At 28.6% G+C, this 16,112-nt stretch overlaps 1 protein-coding gene across 2 annotated transcripts; it reads right to left on the bottom strand.

Annotated features, from left to right (window-relative positions):
* Positions 1–6: 6 nt before the first annotated feature.
* On the bottom strand, positions 7–3,254 carry LOC101513234 (protein NRT1/ PTR FAMILY 7.1-like). 2 transcript variants are annotated; one of them, XM_012713285.3, is made up of 6 exons: positions 3,035–3,254; positions 2,871–2,933; positions 2,686–2,761; positions 2,383–2,600; positions 1,255–1,814; positions 7–1,049 (listed from the first exon to the last, which is right to left on the bottom strand). In XM_012713285.3, the coding sequence occupies exons 1-6, from the start codon at positions 3,218–3,220 to the stop codon at positions 191–193; spliced, it is 1,962 nt and encodes a 653-aa protein (XP_012568739.1). In that variant the 5' UTR covers positions 3,221–3,254; the 3' UTR covers positions 7–190. The 2 variants fall into 2 exon arrangements, with proteins under 2 accessions (XP_012568739.1, XP_004491684.1); XM_004491627.4 differs by having other exon boundaries at positions 3,075–3,197.
* Between the last annotated feature and the right edge of the window lie 12,858 nt (positions 3,255–16,112).

Here is a 16,112-nt window from a genome sequence, read left to right as displayed (position 1 = left end):
TCCCTACATGCCAAATTTAACATCCTAGCTACTCAAAAACTAAAACAAAATTATCCAAACCAAAAATACCAATTTGCCACCAAGAGAGCAATCACCCCACAAAATAATCTTTCAATTCTCTCAAACTGATTTGGTCATGCTTCCTGTCACCAAAAGGGATCAATCCTTGAAAGGCTTGCCTTCAAATCAATCAAACTTTATTAATCGCATCGTCATCCTCTTGATTTTCGATATCTTCACTACCATTGACATTGATATTGACGCTTGTGTACCACCGAGCACAGAACACATAGACAACAAGGTCAAGAGCAGTTAGAATTGCAATGAGGAAGAAAAACCTGTCCATGTGTCCCATATTCAAGTTATTTGGTATCCAACCCGGTTTCTCGCCAGTCGCAGTGATTATTGTCACCATTTTCACCATGAAGCTGCTAACATAGTTTCCAAGTGAAATTGAAGCCATGCAAAGTGAACTTCCAAAGCTTTTTATTCCATCAGGTGCTTGTCCATTAAAGAACTCCAATTGACCAACATACATGAAAACTTCTGAAGCACCAACAAGAACATACTGTGGAATTTGGTAGAATATACTCAAAGAACTAGCCTTCTCCCCTGGACTAAGATGTTGGAGCCTTGCAAGCTCTGTCACACCGGCTGCAACCATTGCTAACATTCCGATAACTAGGCCAACTCCCATTCTTTGAAGCTCGGTTAGTCCTTTAGGATTACCGCTTAATTTTCCGGCCAAGGGAACAAGGATTCTGCGATAAATTCCGGTACATAAAAGGACACTGCATATATCAAACACTGACATGGTGGCTGCTGGCAAGTGATACTTTCCTACCTTGTTATTCATCACATCACCTTGCTCAACAAAAAGAGAAGCCATTTGTGTGAATACAACTGAGTAAATAATAGTGCAAAGCCAAACTGGAAACATTCTAACCACACATTTCGCTTCCTCGACTTGAGTTACTGTGCAAAGCCGCCAATGATTCTCGGGATCATTCCCATCTTTCGCTGTCAGTGTTGCTGCCTTGTCCAGACAACTGCTCAACTCAACATACATAAAGGATAAAAACTAAGCTTCAATAATTCAACATACAATTGCATATATCTTATTATAAGAGTTTAAAACTATACACTTACATCTTATTTCATACTTTATCATAGCGACACATTGTAAAAATCAATATATTATTAGATGTCTGTATAAAACTATTTTTAATTCAAATCCGATAATAGCATATGTACCTCAACTTTTGGGTGTGCATAATCTTTCTGCTACCTTTGATGGCAGATTCAAGGCCTTCAACCTCATAAAGTTGGCCATCCTTGACAGGTTGAACCTTCCACTTCCTAACAGAAGCAACAAATACCTGTATTACCCTTATTACAGGATTCCCATATGCCTGAACATATCGATATTTTTTCGATCCTGCTAAGAACGAAATCAAGGCGACAATAGCAGAGGCTAGGGAGACACCGAAACCCAACGTCCACCTACCGGAATCCTCAACATAAACCAAAATGGTGTTGGAGAAGAGTGATCCAACATTGAGTGCAAAGTAAAAGTAACAGAAGAAAGCCTCTCTAGAATTACTCTCATGAATAGTCTTATCATCAAATTGATCAGCTCCAAAAGTTGCTAAGGTAGGTTGATGACCTCCATATCCAAATGCAACCATATATATAGATAAGTAGAATATGTTTACTCCCAATGAGGTTGCTTCTCTGCATTTGATTTCTTCATTACCACAACCTTCAGGTTTTATCAACAACAGCCAAGACGTCAAAGACAACACCCCCAACCCCTGCATATTCAGTATTGGTTCCACAACACAACTATAATGTACAAAAACAACATATTAATGCATGTCTCATAGCTGTATTAAGGGTTGGTGGAGTTTGAGGAGTTAAAGGACTAGTGATTCAAATCTCGACAATAGAGAAAATACTAATATAACAACTAAGGATTTGAATTTGCTGTCATCTCAAAAGTACATTGACCCGTTAGATTAAGACTAGATAAGTATTAAGACTAGATAAGTATTAAGACTAGATAGTCCATATTTATAAAAAAATCAAATCTGCTTATTTTTTTACAAATTTGAATCATCTTCACATAATTTGAATGTCTCCTACACATTTGAAAATGTTAAGGAGAGGATCCAAATCTTGTGGTTACTTGTAACTGACAACTAATATGCGTGTCTTCAATTTCATTAACTGACCACTAACATTTTCCTATCAAATGAAAAACTATTAATGCATGTCTTCAATTTCATTAATGTTTAATCAACTAATTAATTGTTGAACAACTATAAGGTACAATGTATGTATACATAAGAAAAGAAAGAAACATGATAGTAGCATGCATACCAGAACAAAGAATAGCTGAAAGATAGTGCAAGTTAAGTATCTCCCCCAATAAGAATCACTAAGGAATGCTCCCAAAAGTGAAAAAATGTAAACAGTTCCAGTCCACACACTGACATTATTAGCAGCTTCAGCACTGTCTTGTCTAAGGACTCTTGTTAGGAACAGAACCAAGTTCACTCCAACTCCAAAGAATGCTAGTGTTGCCAATGCTTGATTAGCTGCATTTAATTACAATTACTATGTAATGTATATATATAATGATGAATTAAGAAATTAATGATTAATAGTTTTTAGAGTACCTACCTAGCAAGATATATGCCATTTTCCATCCTCCTCTACTCTTCCCCACTTCTTCACATCTATCATTTCCTTCTGTTACCTATTTTATTTTTTATTTATAATAAAACCAAACATACTATTAACATATAATAATTGACAACTTCTTCATTTTAATCAACAATGTCATATCCTAAGAATAACTAACTGACCTCGACTGGTTCGATACTAACGGAATTAATGGCGGACGGGGTGACCGATTCTGTTGGTTCCATCTGACACACAAACATACAAGAAAACCATTAGATATTGTATTCATGATTCAACATATACACAAAATATAAATTCATTAAAAAAACATATAGATATTGCAAACACATTGATGAATGAATGCATTAAAAACAAAGAAAAAGAACCTTTTGCGAAACTTGGTGACAGATAAAGTGAACTCCTCAGGAATAGTGTCAAATTCTGGTGAGTGAGAAGAGAAAGTTGCAGCAACTACAAAAGCTAATTTTTCACAACAATAACATATTTCACTATCGTTGACACTTTTTGTCATTTATGGTTCAAACTTTTTTAATCAACAACACTCACACTAATCAAACCTCAATCCTTTAAATTAAAAAAAAAAAGAATAGATGAAGAGAAACGAGAGAATCGAAATTTGTAACAAATTAATTAACACTGATTGTAACGATAATTCTAAACAATAGAGATTAAATAGTATAGTTAACGATGGAAACGGATCATAATAAGTTGTTCAGTCATTTGAGGAAGTATAGTTAGTTAGTTATGAAGCTCTATTTAAGTGCAACAAATATAGTAAAATATAGTTACAAAAAATGGAACTTTGAGTGGAACAAGTCAATTGAAACGGTATTTTTGCTCTTAATTTACGGTGAGTGAATTAAGTTGGTCCATCTCAAATACGGGTCGATTAAATAGGATCAACCGCATCATTTTGAATCAAGTCATTTATGTTTCAGGCCAATGGTTTAACTCTTAACAATTTTGGTAGGTTCTACAATTTTAATTCATACATTGATATTTTATTTAAATTTAATTTTATTATAATTTAAAATATTAATTTAAATATTTTAATTAATATTATTATATATTATATTAATTTAAATTTAAAATAAAATTGAACTTAAATTTTTATAACAATAATAAATATTAAATGTTAAATACATGATATAAATATTAATGCATGTCATAAGTTGTGTAACAAGAAAAGAGACACAAATAACATGTCACCTTCATATATTATACTCAAACATATATCTTGACAAAGATAGTCCAACAACCACAATTCAACTCATAAAATACATCAGTTATAAATTCCAAAATTATAACAACATACACCATAATATCTATATTCAAAGTTGATCACCGATCACTATATATTAAACAACAACTATCCTATATATTTATATAATTTGTTTTCACAACTTTATCACAATTAATAATTATTCAATTTTCAATTTTTTTTAACATAAATATATATATATATTTTTTTACAAAATACAATTTTATATTTGACTTTGAGAACACCATTCTATACTCATGTCTATGTATATAGAAAAGATAAGGAAGAATGTTTAATGGAATTAGAAATATATAAAGTACTATCGGCTATAATTTAATCCATAAAATATATCAAATAGATTAATTTTTATTAAGAAAATTATAACTCGTCGTTTATAGATAAAGTAAAATTTACAGTATTTTTTTTAATTATAAATTATTAAGAATTTTAGACTAAAAAAATAAAATATCTCATATTGTAAATATTATTGACTTTAAAATACTTCATAATAAAAGTGGTTTTAGTTCTCTTTACGTATTAGATACACTTTACTTTCTCGAACATATGTTATATTTACAAAGAAAATGGAATACAAAAAAAAAAAAAGTGGAATTGAACCGGGCTCTTATTACATGGTGAATTAAAGTTCAATCAAAAAATTCAAAATTCGTTCATATAAAATAGATAATATTAGTTCATTAAAAAGGGTCAATGTCATATAACTCATTCATCTTTATTTTATTTAACTCTTACAAACATACTAGGTTACATAACTTTAATTTATAAATTAATATTTTTTTTTATATTTAATTTTATTACAACTTAAAATATTAATTTAAATATTTTAATTAATATTATTATACATTATTTTAATTTAAATTTAAAATAAAATTAAACTTAAATTTTTATAACAATAATAAAAATTAAATACATAATATAAATAATTAAAAACGATAAACGTAAATAATATTGAGATGGATTGGTGGTGATGGTAAATGATATAATTTTGAATGCAACTAAGGAATGACGTAATTTTAAAATTTTAATAAATAAATAAAAAATATAATATTATATTAGATATAAGAATTTTAAATTGTAATGTAAATTTACAATTTTTTTTAGTGAAAGATAGTATATCAACTTTTTCTTTGTAATTTTTATAATTAAAAATTTATTAGAATTTAGATTGAAAAATTTATTTTATTTTATAATTATAGTAGTTGTTTTTGTAATTTTTTTTTTTAAATTATTCCATCGGATTTCTTTTATAATAGATATTTGGATATAATTTGGTCTACAATATTTGGTCTAGACCATTTAGGATTGTGTTTTGGAGAGATTCATGTTCTAATTGTTCTAATATTAAAAATAGAGCTTAATAAAAAAATATAATTTTAATAATTAAAAAAATTAGTAAAATAAATTTTAATTATATACACGTACCAATTCATATGATGCAATGAATATCTACATATACTAATCTATAGCATACGATTTATACTATGCAAACCATTTGGTTAAGTTAATTCGTGTACACAGATAACATGTCCCTTTAATATATTAGCAAATATTAAACGACAATTATCCTATAAATTTATATAATTTGTTTTCATAATTTTGTCACAATTAATAATTATTCATTTTTTTAATATAAATATATTTTTCTATACAAAATTTGACTACTTCCTTCGATCAAATTTATAAAAAAAATTTCTAGATTATATATTAGATGATAATTTTACATTTGACTATGAGAGCACCGTTCAATACTAATCTACGCACATATAATATAAAGAGGAATGTCTAATGGAATTAAAAAATAATTTTAGAATTTGGACACTTAAAATATACATGTAAATTTTTGGATCATTACACATTATTAAATATATGATTTGATCCATAAAATATATCAAATAGAATAATTTTTGTTGACAAAATTATAACTTAATTGTCTCTTATAAATAAGGTAAAAATAGTAGTATTTATTTTAAAATAAAATATCTCATATACATACAACAAAAGAAGTAATATTTAAAAAAAAAATTGATAACTTAAAAAAAGTTAAGCATTATAAATTAATAATCATAAATTTATTGTTATTAAAATATGAAAATACCGTTAACTCTAAACTGACGGACAAAATATGAAGTTGCTCTTTGTTTATCTAATTTAATCTTTAGATTTAAAATGAGAGCAAAGTTTTATTTTTTAGAAGATGAGAGCAAAGTTATTTAATTTAATCTTTACATTTAAAAATTTCTGTTGTTTTAGAAAATGAGAGATAATTGTACTTAGTATGTTGTTACTGTTCATATGGTGGCATGCAACGACTTATTCGGTATTAGGGCGAGTTTAGAGATAAAGAATTCCAAGTAATCGATTTAATTTCTATAAAAATATATTTTTTATTTAATAAAAAAGCTAATATTTTAATATTTTTAAATCTAAAACTAATAAAATTTTATTTGAATTTAGATTGCCTCGACAAATATCAAAATTAATTAATTAATTTAACAATTAAAAATGAAATATTATATATAAACAAAAATATTTTTTAATAATTTTACTAAAATATTACTATTAACTTTAAACTACTTTATAATAAAATTAATGTCTTGGATCGACCTTATTTTTTTTTTCTAGCGTAATAACGTTAACGACTAACAATGCGAACATTGTTTGATCAATTCCGTTAATATCAAATAATCCAGGTCATTTAAATAGTTATTCAATCGAATTCTATATCACACTTAAAATTTAAAATAAACAATACTTAATTTTGCTTTAAAGTTTATTTAATTAAAAAAATAGCAATTGTAATCTACTGATAATTTTTAATGCATTTTTATATGGTAATTTTTTGTTGTAAAATCTCTAAATTGGTATATAATATATCAAATACTATAACAACTTAAACATATATTACTTGGGCATATATATATAATGTATTATTTTTAATATATAATAGATATAAACATATTATGTTAACGTTAGGTAGATATGACATCAATTTATTCAACCGTAAATTAATATAACATTTGTAAAATAGATATTCTTAAAATATATTATGTTATAATTAAATGACTGAATTTAAGTTGTTAATGAATTTTAATTAAGGAAGAGAACTCGAATTTAAATCATGACTGAAATAATTTTTACTTAAATTTTATTTACCATCCACTTAAATTCTAGATTACTATAATCCAGTTCTATGGATAATTAGAGGATTAAAACAAAAAATAAAATAAAATTAGTATATGAATGAGAATAAAAGTAGGCGAGATTAAAAAAAATATCTGCTACTTGATTGACTTTACGATGATCATGAGATATCTTAAAGTTATCCAACTTTGCAAGCATCTTCTTTATATGAATGAGAATACTATAACATAAATGATTATTAGAACAATTCTTTAGAATTAAGAACACCACCACTCAAGAATCAGATCGGATATCAATATTTCCGAGCCCCTAGAAAAAGACAATTCTAAACCGTTATATTTGGCCCAAAGTTCTGTCATCGAGATCGTGCATACCCCTAATGCATAGGAATAGCCAAATATAAAAGCCCTAGTGTGACCAGGAACCACTCCTCCATAAATTGTCATTCCCTTTGAGTTTTGGACTGCATCATCTTCATTAAGAGCCATCCCACCATCCTCGGGGTAATGCCAAGAAAACCAACGTTGAGAGAGAGCTGGCACACCATCAAGACAAGAATGAAATGAGTATTTGATATAGAATTTGCTTGGTACCTGGCTATATGTCAAACGCCATTGGAACACTATTTGAGAATCTCATATCATTTTGAGCCCTCGACGCGTTGTCCATCACTGTAATAATTAATTTTTTACTGCAGATTTCAATATGTTTGCACCCACCAGCACAACCTTGAGCTTCACCTTCACGCAAGCTTTGAACTTCCACCTCCAACAAAAATTGTTCTAGTTGATCTAACTCCCATTGAAATAACTCTCTTTTCCACCTTAATCTTCCTTCCCTTCCATAGCTTTATGTCTATTCATGCCGCTTCCTCTAGAGCTTGCATGTTTCAAAATTATAACTTCCTTCCCCTCGAACCGACATGGAAGACTTAGATTGGCCTATCATTCAAATCCATCAAGACATACAAAAGCACTCCAACAACTCCCTTGAACTTGAACAAAGAATACTACTTATCGAGAAGCATTGACTAAATAGATGGCCCTTGAATCTTATAGTTAGTATATAGTGTTAGAAGCAAATTAGTTTGAAAAACAATTACTCTTAAATTTTAATTGGATGATAACAAAATATGTGTGACAATAATTTATTTTAATGTAATTTTCTTAAGTGTGTAGATTATGTAACACAAGCTAAATTAGTGATCGTATGAATAAACCACGTCTTTTCACTCCTCCACTATATAATCAAGTCAAAACTCTAATCAACATATTTCTATGTGATTCTTACCCATGCACTTTAACACCTACTTTGATACATATGCATATGTTAAATGCAACTAAAGAAAAATTTGATTTATTGGTCAACGCTATGTGAAAGGTCAATTATCTGAGCCTAGACTAAAGAAGAAGTTGATAGGCTAGAATTATCAATTTTTATAGTTTTGTTTGATAGGTTAATTTGATGTTTTTAATTCGGTTTTAGTTTCATTTACTATTTTCGTGTGTCTTTTTTAGATTGTAAGGAGAAGTGAAGGAATAAGTGAAAATTTTTAGTACAAAAGAGTTTTGAAGTCAAGTGGTGCAGTCATAGTGCATCCTAATCAAGAAAATGAAAGAAATTCAAGTTTCAACAAACATTACTATCGGGTTGTGATGGCCATTGCGGTAAAAAAATGCCTCTCAATGTAAATCTCCTCTCATTTGATATACTCCATATATATATGTATAAATAGAACGAATCAAGTGATAAAATATATTATTGTGAGAGATGAGAGGAATAAAAAGTAGCACTTAAAATTTATGTCAAATGTGTCTTTTCAACCAGAGAACAGGTCACTAAAATAACAGTAATAAACATACTTGAACTAAAAGAATACCAACAATCACCAAAAATATAAGCACATGTACTTGAATCAAAAGTAAAAAACACTAAACTAAAAAAAAAACCTAAAATAAATAACTAAAAATCCCAAATGAAGAAGAAAATAATAAAACTTAAATCGATAACTAAAAATCCTAAATTGAAGAAAACAACATTCACACATAGAAGAAACAATAATGATAGAAAGAACTAAACTTATAATGAGAAAACTCAACGACATTTATCTATCGTACAATATAATTTATTGAGTTTTATTGCGTTGTTTATTGAGTTTGATGCAATATAATTTTAAAAGAACGATTTTCATCCAAACTCATATAAAATATGACCAATCGTTGTTTAAAGAATCTCTAAAGTTTTCATCTAAACTTTCATTAGATAGTTGGATGAAAATTGTTCTTTAAAAATTGGCAAATATTGGTCATGAAGAATTGGCTGAACAAAATAACGCAAATTACTGGAGGAAGAAGAAAAATAAAAACAAAGGTAATTTTCTATTGAACCTAATTAAAACAGGAGCTGATATTCCTTTAGCTTACGTTGTTGTGATAGTTGATTATTATACATAATAGTTGAAAACATATGCAAAATAATCAAAATGTAGCAACAACTAGCATCAAATGTTGTGCACGTAAAAACAGTCTTTATTTTGAAGAACAAATTGGCTATTATGTCATAAGTTCTGAGATATCTTTTATGTCAATGGTAACCAGTAAACCAGTAATTACTGGTTACCATTGACATAAAAGTTATCTCAAAACTTATTTAAATCATCTATTTTTGATTTAATTTAATTTTAATTTATTAAAAATTATACTGATTAATTTTTATTTATTTATTTAAATCATCTATTTTTGTTATTTTTATTCTTTTCCATTGCAGTAAAGACATACAATGACAAAAATTATTCTGTTAATATTAATAATCTGACAATTCTAAAAAGATAAATAACACATCAAAAAAACCAATATGATAAAATATCGACTATTAAAAAGATACACAATGTTAATATCAACGTTGGAGATGTTTTAATAAAGATCCACCATAGTTTCCGATTATACAAGAGATTCATAGCATATGTAAAATATAGTACAAATAGTGTACCAAAACTAAAATACACATTTATTTAAAAAAAATAAAAAAAATACACATGTTTAGTTTATTGATACACTTATATGAGTTTGCATGAAAATCATTGTTTTAAAATTGTCAAATATTGGTTTTAAATGATTGACCGAACAAAAGAATACAATTATGATTTAGGGAGGAATAGACGGTGGAAGAACCACTGTTTTCTGATTTCAATTTTGCAGCATATTTGCACATACGGACCTTCTACCCTATATTAATTCAACCTCAACATTCCTTGACATACCATGACATTCGTATTGAACAACGATTTTCATGCAAACTCTTATAAGTGAGGTGTTGAGTCCTGAAGGATAGTTAGAATGGAACAACCTTCAATATTTGGATACACTCTATTATTCAGAGTATAAAATGATGGGTGTGGAGATAATCTACCAAATTGAGTGAAATGGTATGAATTCCATGTACTGAACAATTCTAATGAGACTTCTAACTTCACAATGGGTAACTTAATTGCATGGGTCTAATGGTTGTATTCGATAGTTATACCATTTCTTAGTGGTTTTGGAGATACATACATCACTAAGGGATAATTATAATTGTAAGAAAATTTGGCCGAATAATTACAATAAGGTTAATTTGGTGTTAATATCTTATCGGCAAAAGTGGGGGTGTGTTGATTTAAAGAATATTAAGTTTCTGTAATAATTATGGGAGTGGTCCTCTTATTTTAAAATTCAACAGTTTTTGTCCCTCATATTTTTAAATTAAAAAATATGATGTGACATATTTTAAAGGACGGGACATATAATTCATGATGTATAATCATCTAGATGCATTATATGTTTATGTTATTAATTAAATAATAAAAATGAATAATTTTAAAAGTTGAAACTTCAGTTTTTAGAGGGTTTTATGGCAATTTCATGAATGCTAATCATTCCACCTCATTTCATATTATCATATCATATGTCACATAATTTAAAATATTTTACATTACCATTTTTTAATTTAAAAAACTGAAAAAGAGATTAAAACTAACAGATCTTGAAATAGGGGACCAACTTTATGAGTTTGCCAAAATAGGGGACCAAAACTTCAATTAAGCCTAATAATAATACTTTGATATTTTGGTGGGAGATAAATTTTGATGGATTTGGAGGTGGTTGGGTCTTGAATGTTCGAGGTGCTTTATGTGGAAAGTTGTTCGTGTGGTTGTTTGCTTACAAATGGTTGACGAGTTAGCTATCATATGACCAGTAGTAACCTGTATTTGATTTGTGGCAACGCTAGCGAATCAATTCTTCATATTTTGTGTGATTGTCAATTTGCATCACATGTTTGACATAATATATTTCATGTTAATACGACTAATGAATTTTTTACTGCAAAATTAAATAGATGGATCTTGAATAACTTGAAGTATTTTATAAAATTAATTATTTTATTTGCTAAAAAAATATTAAAATTAATTATTTATTTTGAAATCTAAAGCCCTTGTTTTACTATTTTTGGGTCGGCACCAGCTATTATGAAATTGGTTATCTTCAAAACTTATCGACTTCAACTTCTCCATAACACAATGGATCTCTAATCCGTTAGTTTGTGTGAGTGTTCAAGTATGAAACATGACTAATAGTTTATTTGATGTGAGATATCATACATGACAAGAAATAAAGTTGGATAAAAATATAATAGTAATAAGATAAACATTATCATATTTTGTGTTTGATACAACATGATAAACAATAAGATAACAACATTTTATTTTGTCTTGTATTTGATACAAATCTCATCATGAACAATTAAATATATATTATATTTAAATAACAAAATTATCATTGTGAACAAATAAATAAAATAAAAATTAAAAATTAAAAAAACACATGAGTAATCAAATAATTCTATTTTACTGTTTTGAATTTAAATAAAGATATGATATATATTACATGTAAATAGAAAAAACACCCTTGTAAATAAATTATATTTATTTTAAATTTTCAATTAATTTTTATATTTTTATAATTTTAAATATTAATTTATTAAATTATATAAAAAGATTAAACTACCCTTGTGATAAAATCATAAATATTTTTTAAATTAATTATTAAAATTCCATTTTTAAGTTTAATAGAAAATTTTATTAATTATATTTATATTTGATTAGATTTATATTTTTTATATTTTAGATTATATTTTATAAATTATTTTTATATTTATATTTTATTATATTTCAATTTTATGTTTTATAAGAGCTATTGAATAAATTATTATTCTTATTATATTCTGCTACTCAGCTCATATTCATGATAGAAATATTAACTATAGAGACATAATATGATATAATTTTATATTAACTTATTATATTATATTAATATTACTGAGTTAAGTCGCAGACTAATTCGCTCTTTTTAAGACGTTTCGCGTCACTACCCAAATTGTGCAGACTATCAACCACGAAGTCCCTAGGATAAAACAGCCAGATTCACTGTATGGAGTTCCATTGCACTGTAGAAAACATTTCTAGAATTACACCCTCAATATAGCGGTTAAAGTCACCCTCAATATAGCGTTCTAGAATTACACTCTCAATATGGCAATATGATACTATGACCACTCATAAATCAAAAGGATACGGTACAAAAAAATCATTCTAAAAGACTATGGCACAAAAACCGCTTATAGTGGTATTATGACCACCCAAAAAGTGGCGGAACTACGACATAAAAATCGCTCTAAAAAGACAGTTGTATTAGAACCACTCAAAAATCGACGGAACTCTAACATAACAACCGCTCTAAAAATCGACGGAACTCCGGCATAACAACCGCTCTAAAAATCGAAGGGACTATGACATAACAATCACTCTAAAAATCACAGGGACAACAGTACAAAACCACTCATAAATATTGAAGGGGTAGAAAGAAAGAGGAAAAGTGGCTCGAAAATAAGTCGAGCAAAATAGAAAAGGGATAATAGAATAGGGAGAATAGAGAAAGTTGAGAAATGCATCCAACTTTGGTGTACGTTTCACAAGAGTTTGAAACTCATTATATAGTGATGGAAGCAAACTCACATATGTTTTCTATTCAATGTGGGACTTTAGTATTTATACAATTGAAAACTACTCAAAATATGAGAGTTTTCCAATGTGGGACTTCAACAATTTTTAAATTCACACATTAACATACTCAAAATATGAGAGTTTTCCCCCACTTGAATTTAAAAAAATGTTTATGAAATAGCGCCTAACGCTTCTATAAGATCGTGCATAAACAAAGGTTTCTCATGACTTGAACATTTGCATACTAAGTAAGACTTAGATTCTACAAGAGTGACTCATAGTCTTGAACTCTATATTTGACATCAAACTCACACAACTTTTACATAAGGTGTATTCTCAAAAGCTCGTGCATTAATGGTCTTGCACATCTATCCTAGTATAGTGAAAGCTCTAGGAATTATGCTTCGAAATTCCATAGGAAGCGTCCCCACGTCAACATTCACATAAGTGAGTCTATCAAGAGTACTCATGTAGCTGAAGTAGCAATGTCAATTTATAAGGAAGGGATTTAAATTGTAAAGTCACCTATTTAAAATTTCTTGTTAAAAACTTAAGAAAATAACTCAAGATTGATTTTGATTGTGAAAACAGAAAACAAAGAACGGTATTGGTTCTGAAAATAGAAAACGAAGAACGTTCTTGGTTAGTTAAAACCAACAATGTAGCTTATCTATTTAACTTGATAATCAAAAGGACTGAAGTAAATAGAGATAAAGGAAGAGATATCACACAATGATATATCCTGATTCACCCAACTCAGGCTACGTCCAATCTTCACAACTGTGAGATTTTTTACTATGTGTTCAAACAGAGAACATTCTTGGTTTTACAATGCTCTTGGTTTTATACAGTTTTGTTCATATCAACCTTGATCTGTTATAGCAATTCCTTTCCACCCAGAAAGAGATTCAAGCATGTCACCTGTCAATCTTTAAAGAGGATTTTATAATTCACCTTTTAACTATAAAAAGATTTTCTACAAACTACTCAATTTATAAACAACACTTATAGTCTTGAGTTTACATAATAACGATTTAAAGAGATTGGTAGAATTTGAGTATGCTCAACTCGTGTTTGAGAATAGATTAATTCAGTAGAATGATTCTGATATTAGAAGAAGAAAACAAAACTGGATTTATTGTTTGTGATTGAGAAGCTTTCAAGTATGTAAGTGATGTATTTTCTTAAACGAACCAACACATAAAGGCTAATGATTCATGGTGTTATTTAAATGATCAAATCTGTGGCAGGTTTGAACTAGCTACATGTAGCACTACGTCAAAAATGACATTTCATAACGCGTCTTTTACAGCGCTTATTAAATACAAGCGTTGTTGTTTAAATATTTTTTAAAAAACGCAGGATACAAAATTGGATACGTTGTCTCAGGTACTGTATTTATTAATTTGTTGTTGTCACTAAAACTAATAAATTGTTACATAATAAATCATATAAAATCTATTCTTTTTTGAAATTTGTTGATCTGTTCTGTTTTGAAATCAGACTTGGACCTTGGTTTCCATTTTCCAATATTAGATATGTGTACTATATATTGGTAATAATGTTATCAGTAGCTTATTATTTGTGTAACTGCATTTATATAGGTCATATAATATGGACCGGAAATGGATGTCTGTCAATCGATTGTCAAAAGAGTATGAAAATGGAGTGAAGGAGTTTGTTGAGTTTGCAGTGAAGAATGCAAAAGATCCAAATAGAGTCGTTTGTCCTTGTTTAAAATGTTGTTTTGGAAAATGCGTTAGAGCAGATGAATTGGAAAGACATTTAGTATGGCATGAAATTGATTAAAGCTATACATGTTGGATAAGACATGGTGAGAAAATAAATGGAAACATTAATTTTGAGAATGGTTCGACATATGCTTCAACTGATTTCGACACTTATACATATGAGTCGGACCGAGTTGAGGAGATTGCAAAAGCAGTTGAAGAAGATCTTCAGGATTGTCCTAAAATGTTTGAAAGTTTTTTGAGTGATGCAGAGAAACCATTATATAATGGTTGTACTAAATTCACAAGACTGAAAACGGTATTAAAGTTGTACAAGAATTATTAACACTCTTAAAAGATATGTTGCTAGAAGATAATGAACTTCCCAGTCGAACCTACGAGGATAAATGAATTTTGTGCTCTATTGGCATGAGTTACGAAAGGATTCATGTGTGTCATAATGATTGCATTTTATTTCAAAACGAATATGAATTACTAAAGACATGTTCGAAATGCAATGTCTCTCGATATAAGAAGAAAGAATTTACTCCAGCAAAAGTCGTGTGGTATTTTCCTATAATACCAAGATTTAGGCGCATGTATCGCAGTGAAGAAGATTCAAAACACTTGACATGGCATGCAGATGAAAGAATTAGAGATGGAAAGTTTCGACACCCTGCAGATTCTCCACCATGGGCAAAAATTGATCACGAGTATCTTGTATTCAGGATAGAGTCAAGAAATCTACGACTTGCACTTTCTACTGATGGAATGAATCCACATGGTCTTCAAAGCATCTCACACAACATGTGGCCTGTGATTTTTTTGATTTATAACCTACCTCCATGGTTATGTATGAAGCATAAGTTTATGATGTTGTCTCTGTTAACTTCTGGACTCAAACAACCGGGGAATGATATCGATGTATACTTGACTCCTTTAATTGAATATTTAAAAAATATGTGGGAGACAGGTGTGGGAGTTTATGATGGGTATAAGAAAGAATGTTTCAATTTGAGGGCTATGTTGTTCGACACAATTAATGATTTTTCAGCATATGGTAATTTATCAGGATATAACAATAAAGGTCATTGTGCATGTCATATGTGTGAAGAGAGTATAAATTGGATGCAGTTGGAACATTGTAAGAAGAATGTATTTCTTGGACATCGTAGATTTTTACCTTATAGTCATCAGTATCGTGGATGGAGAA

Source organism: Cicer arietinum, chromosome 3 (genome assembly GCF_000331145.2).
Source record: "Cicer arietinum cultivar CDC Frontier isolate Library 1 chromosome 3, Cicar.CDCFrontier_v2.0, whole genome shotgun sequence".
NCBI lineage: Eukaryota > Viridiplantae > Streptophyta > Magnoliopsida > Fabales > Fabaceae > Cicer > Cicer arietinum.
Note: the sequence above shows the minus strand (reverse complement) of the source record. Positions and strands in the feature narration are given on the sequence as shown.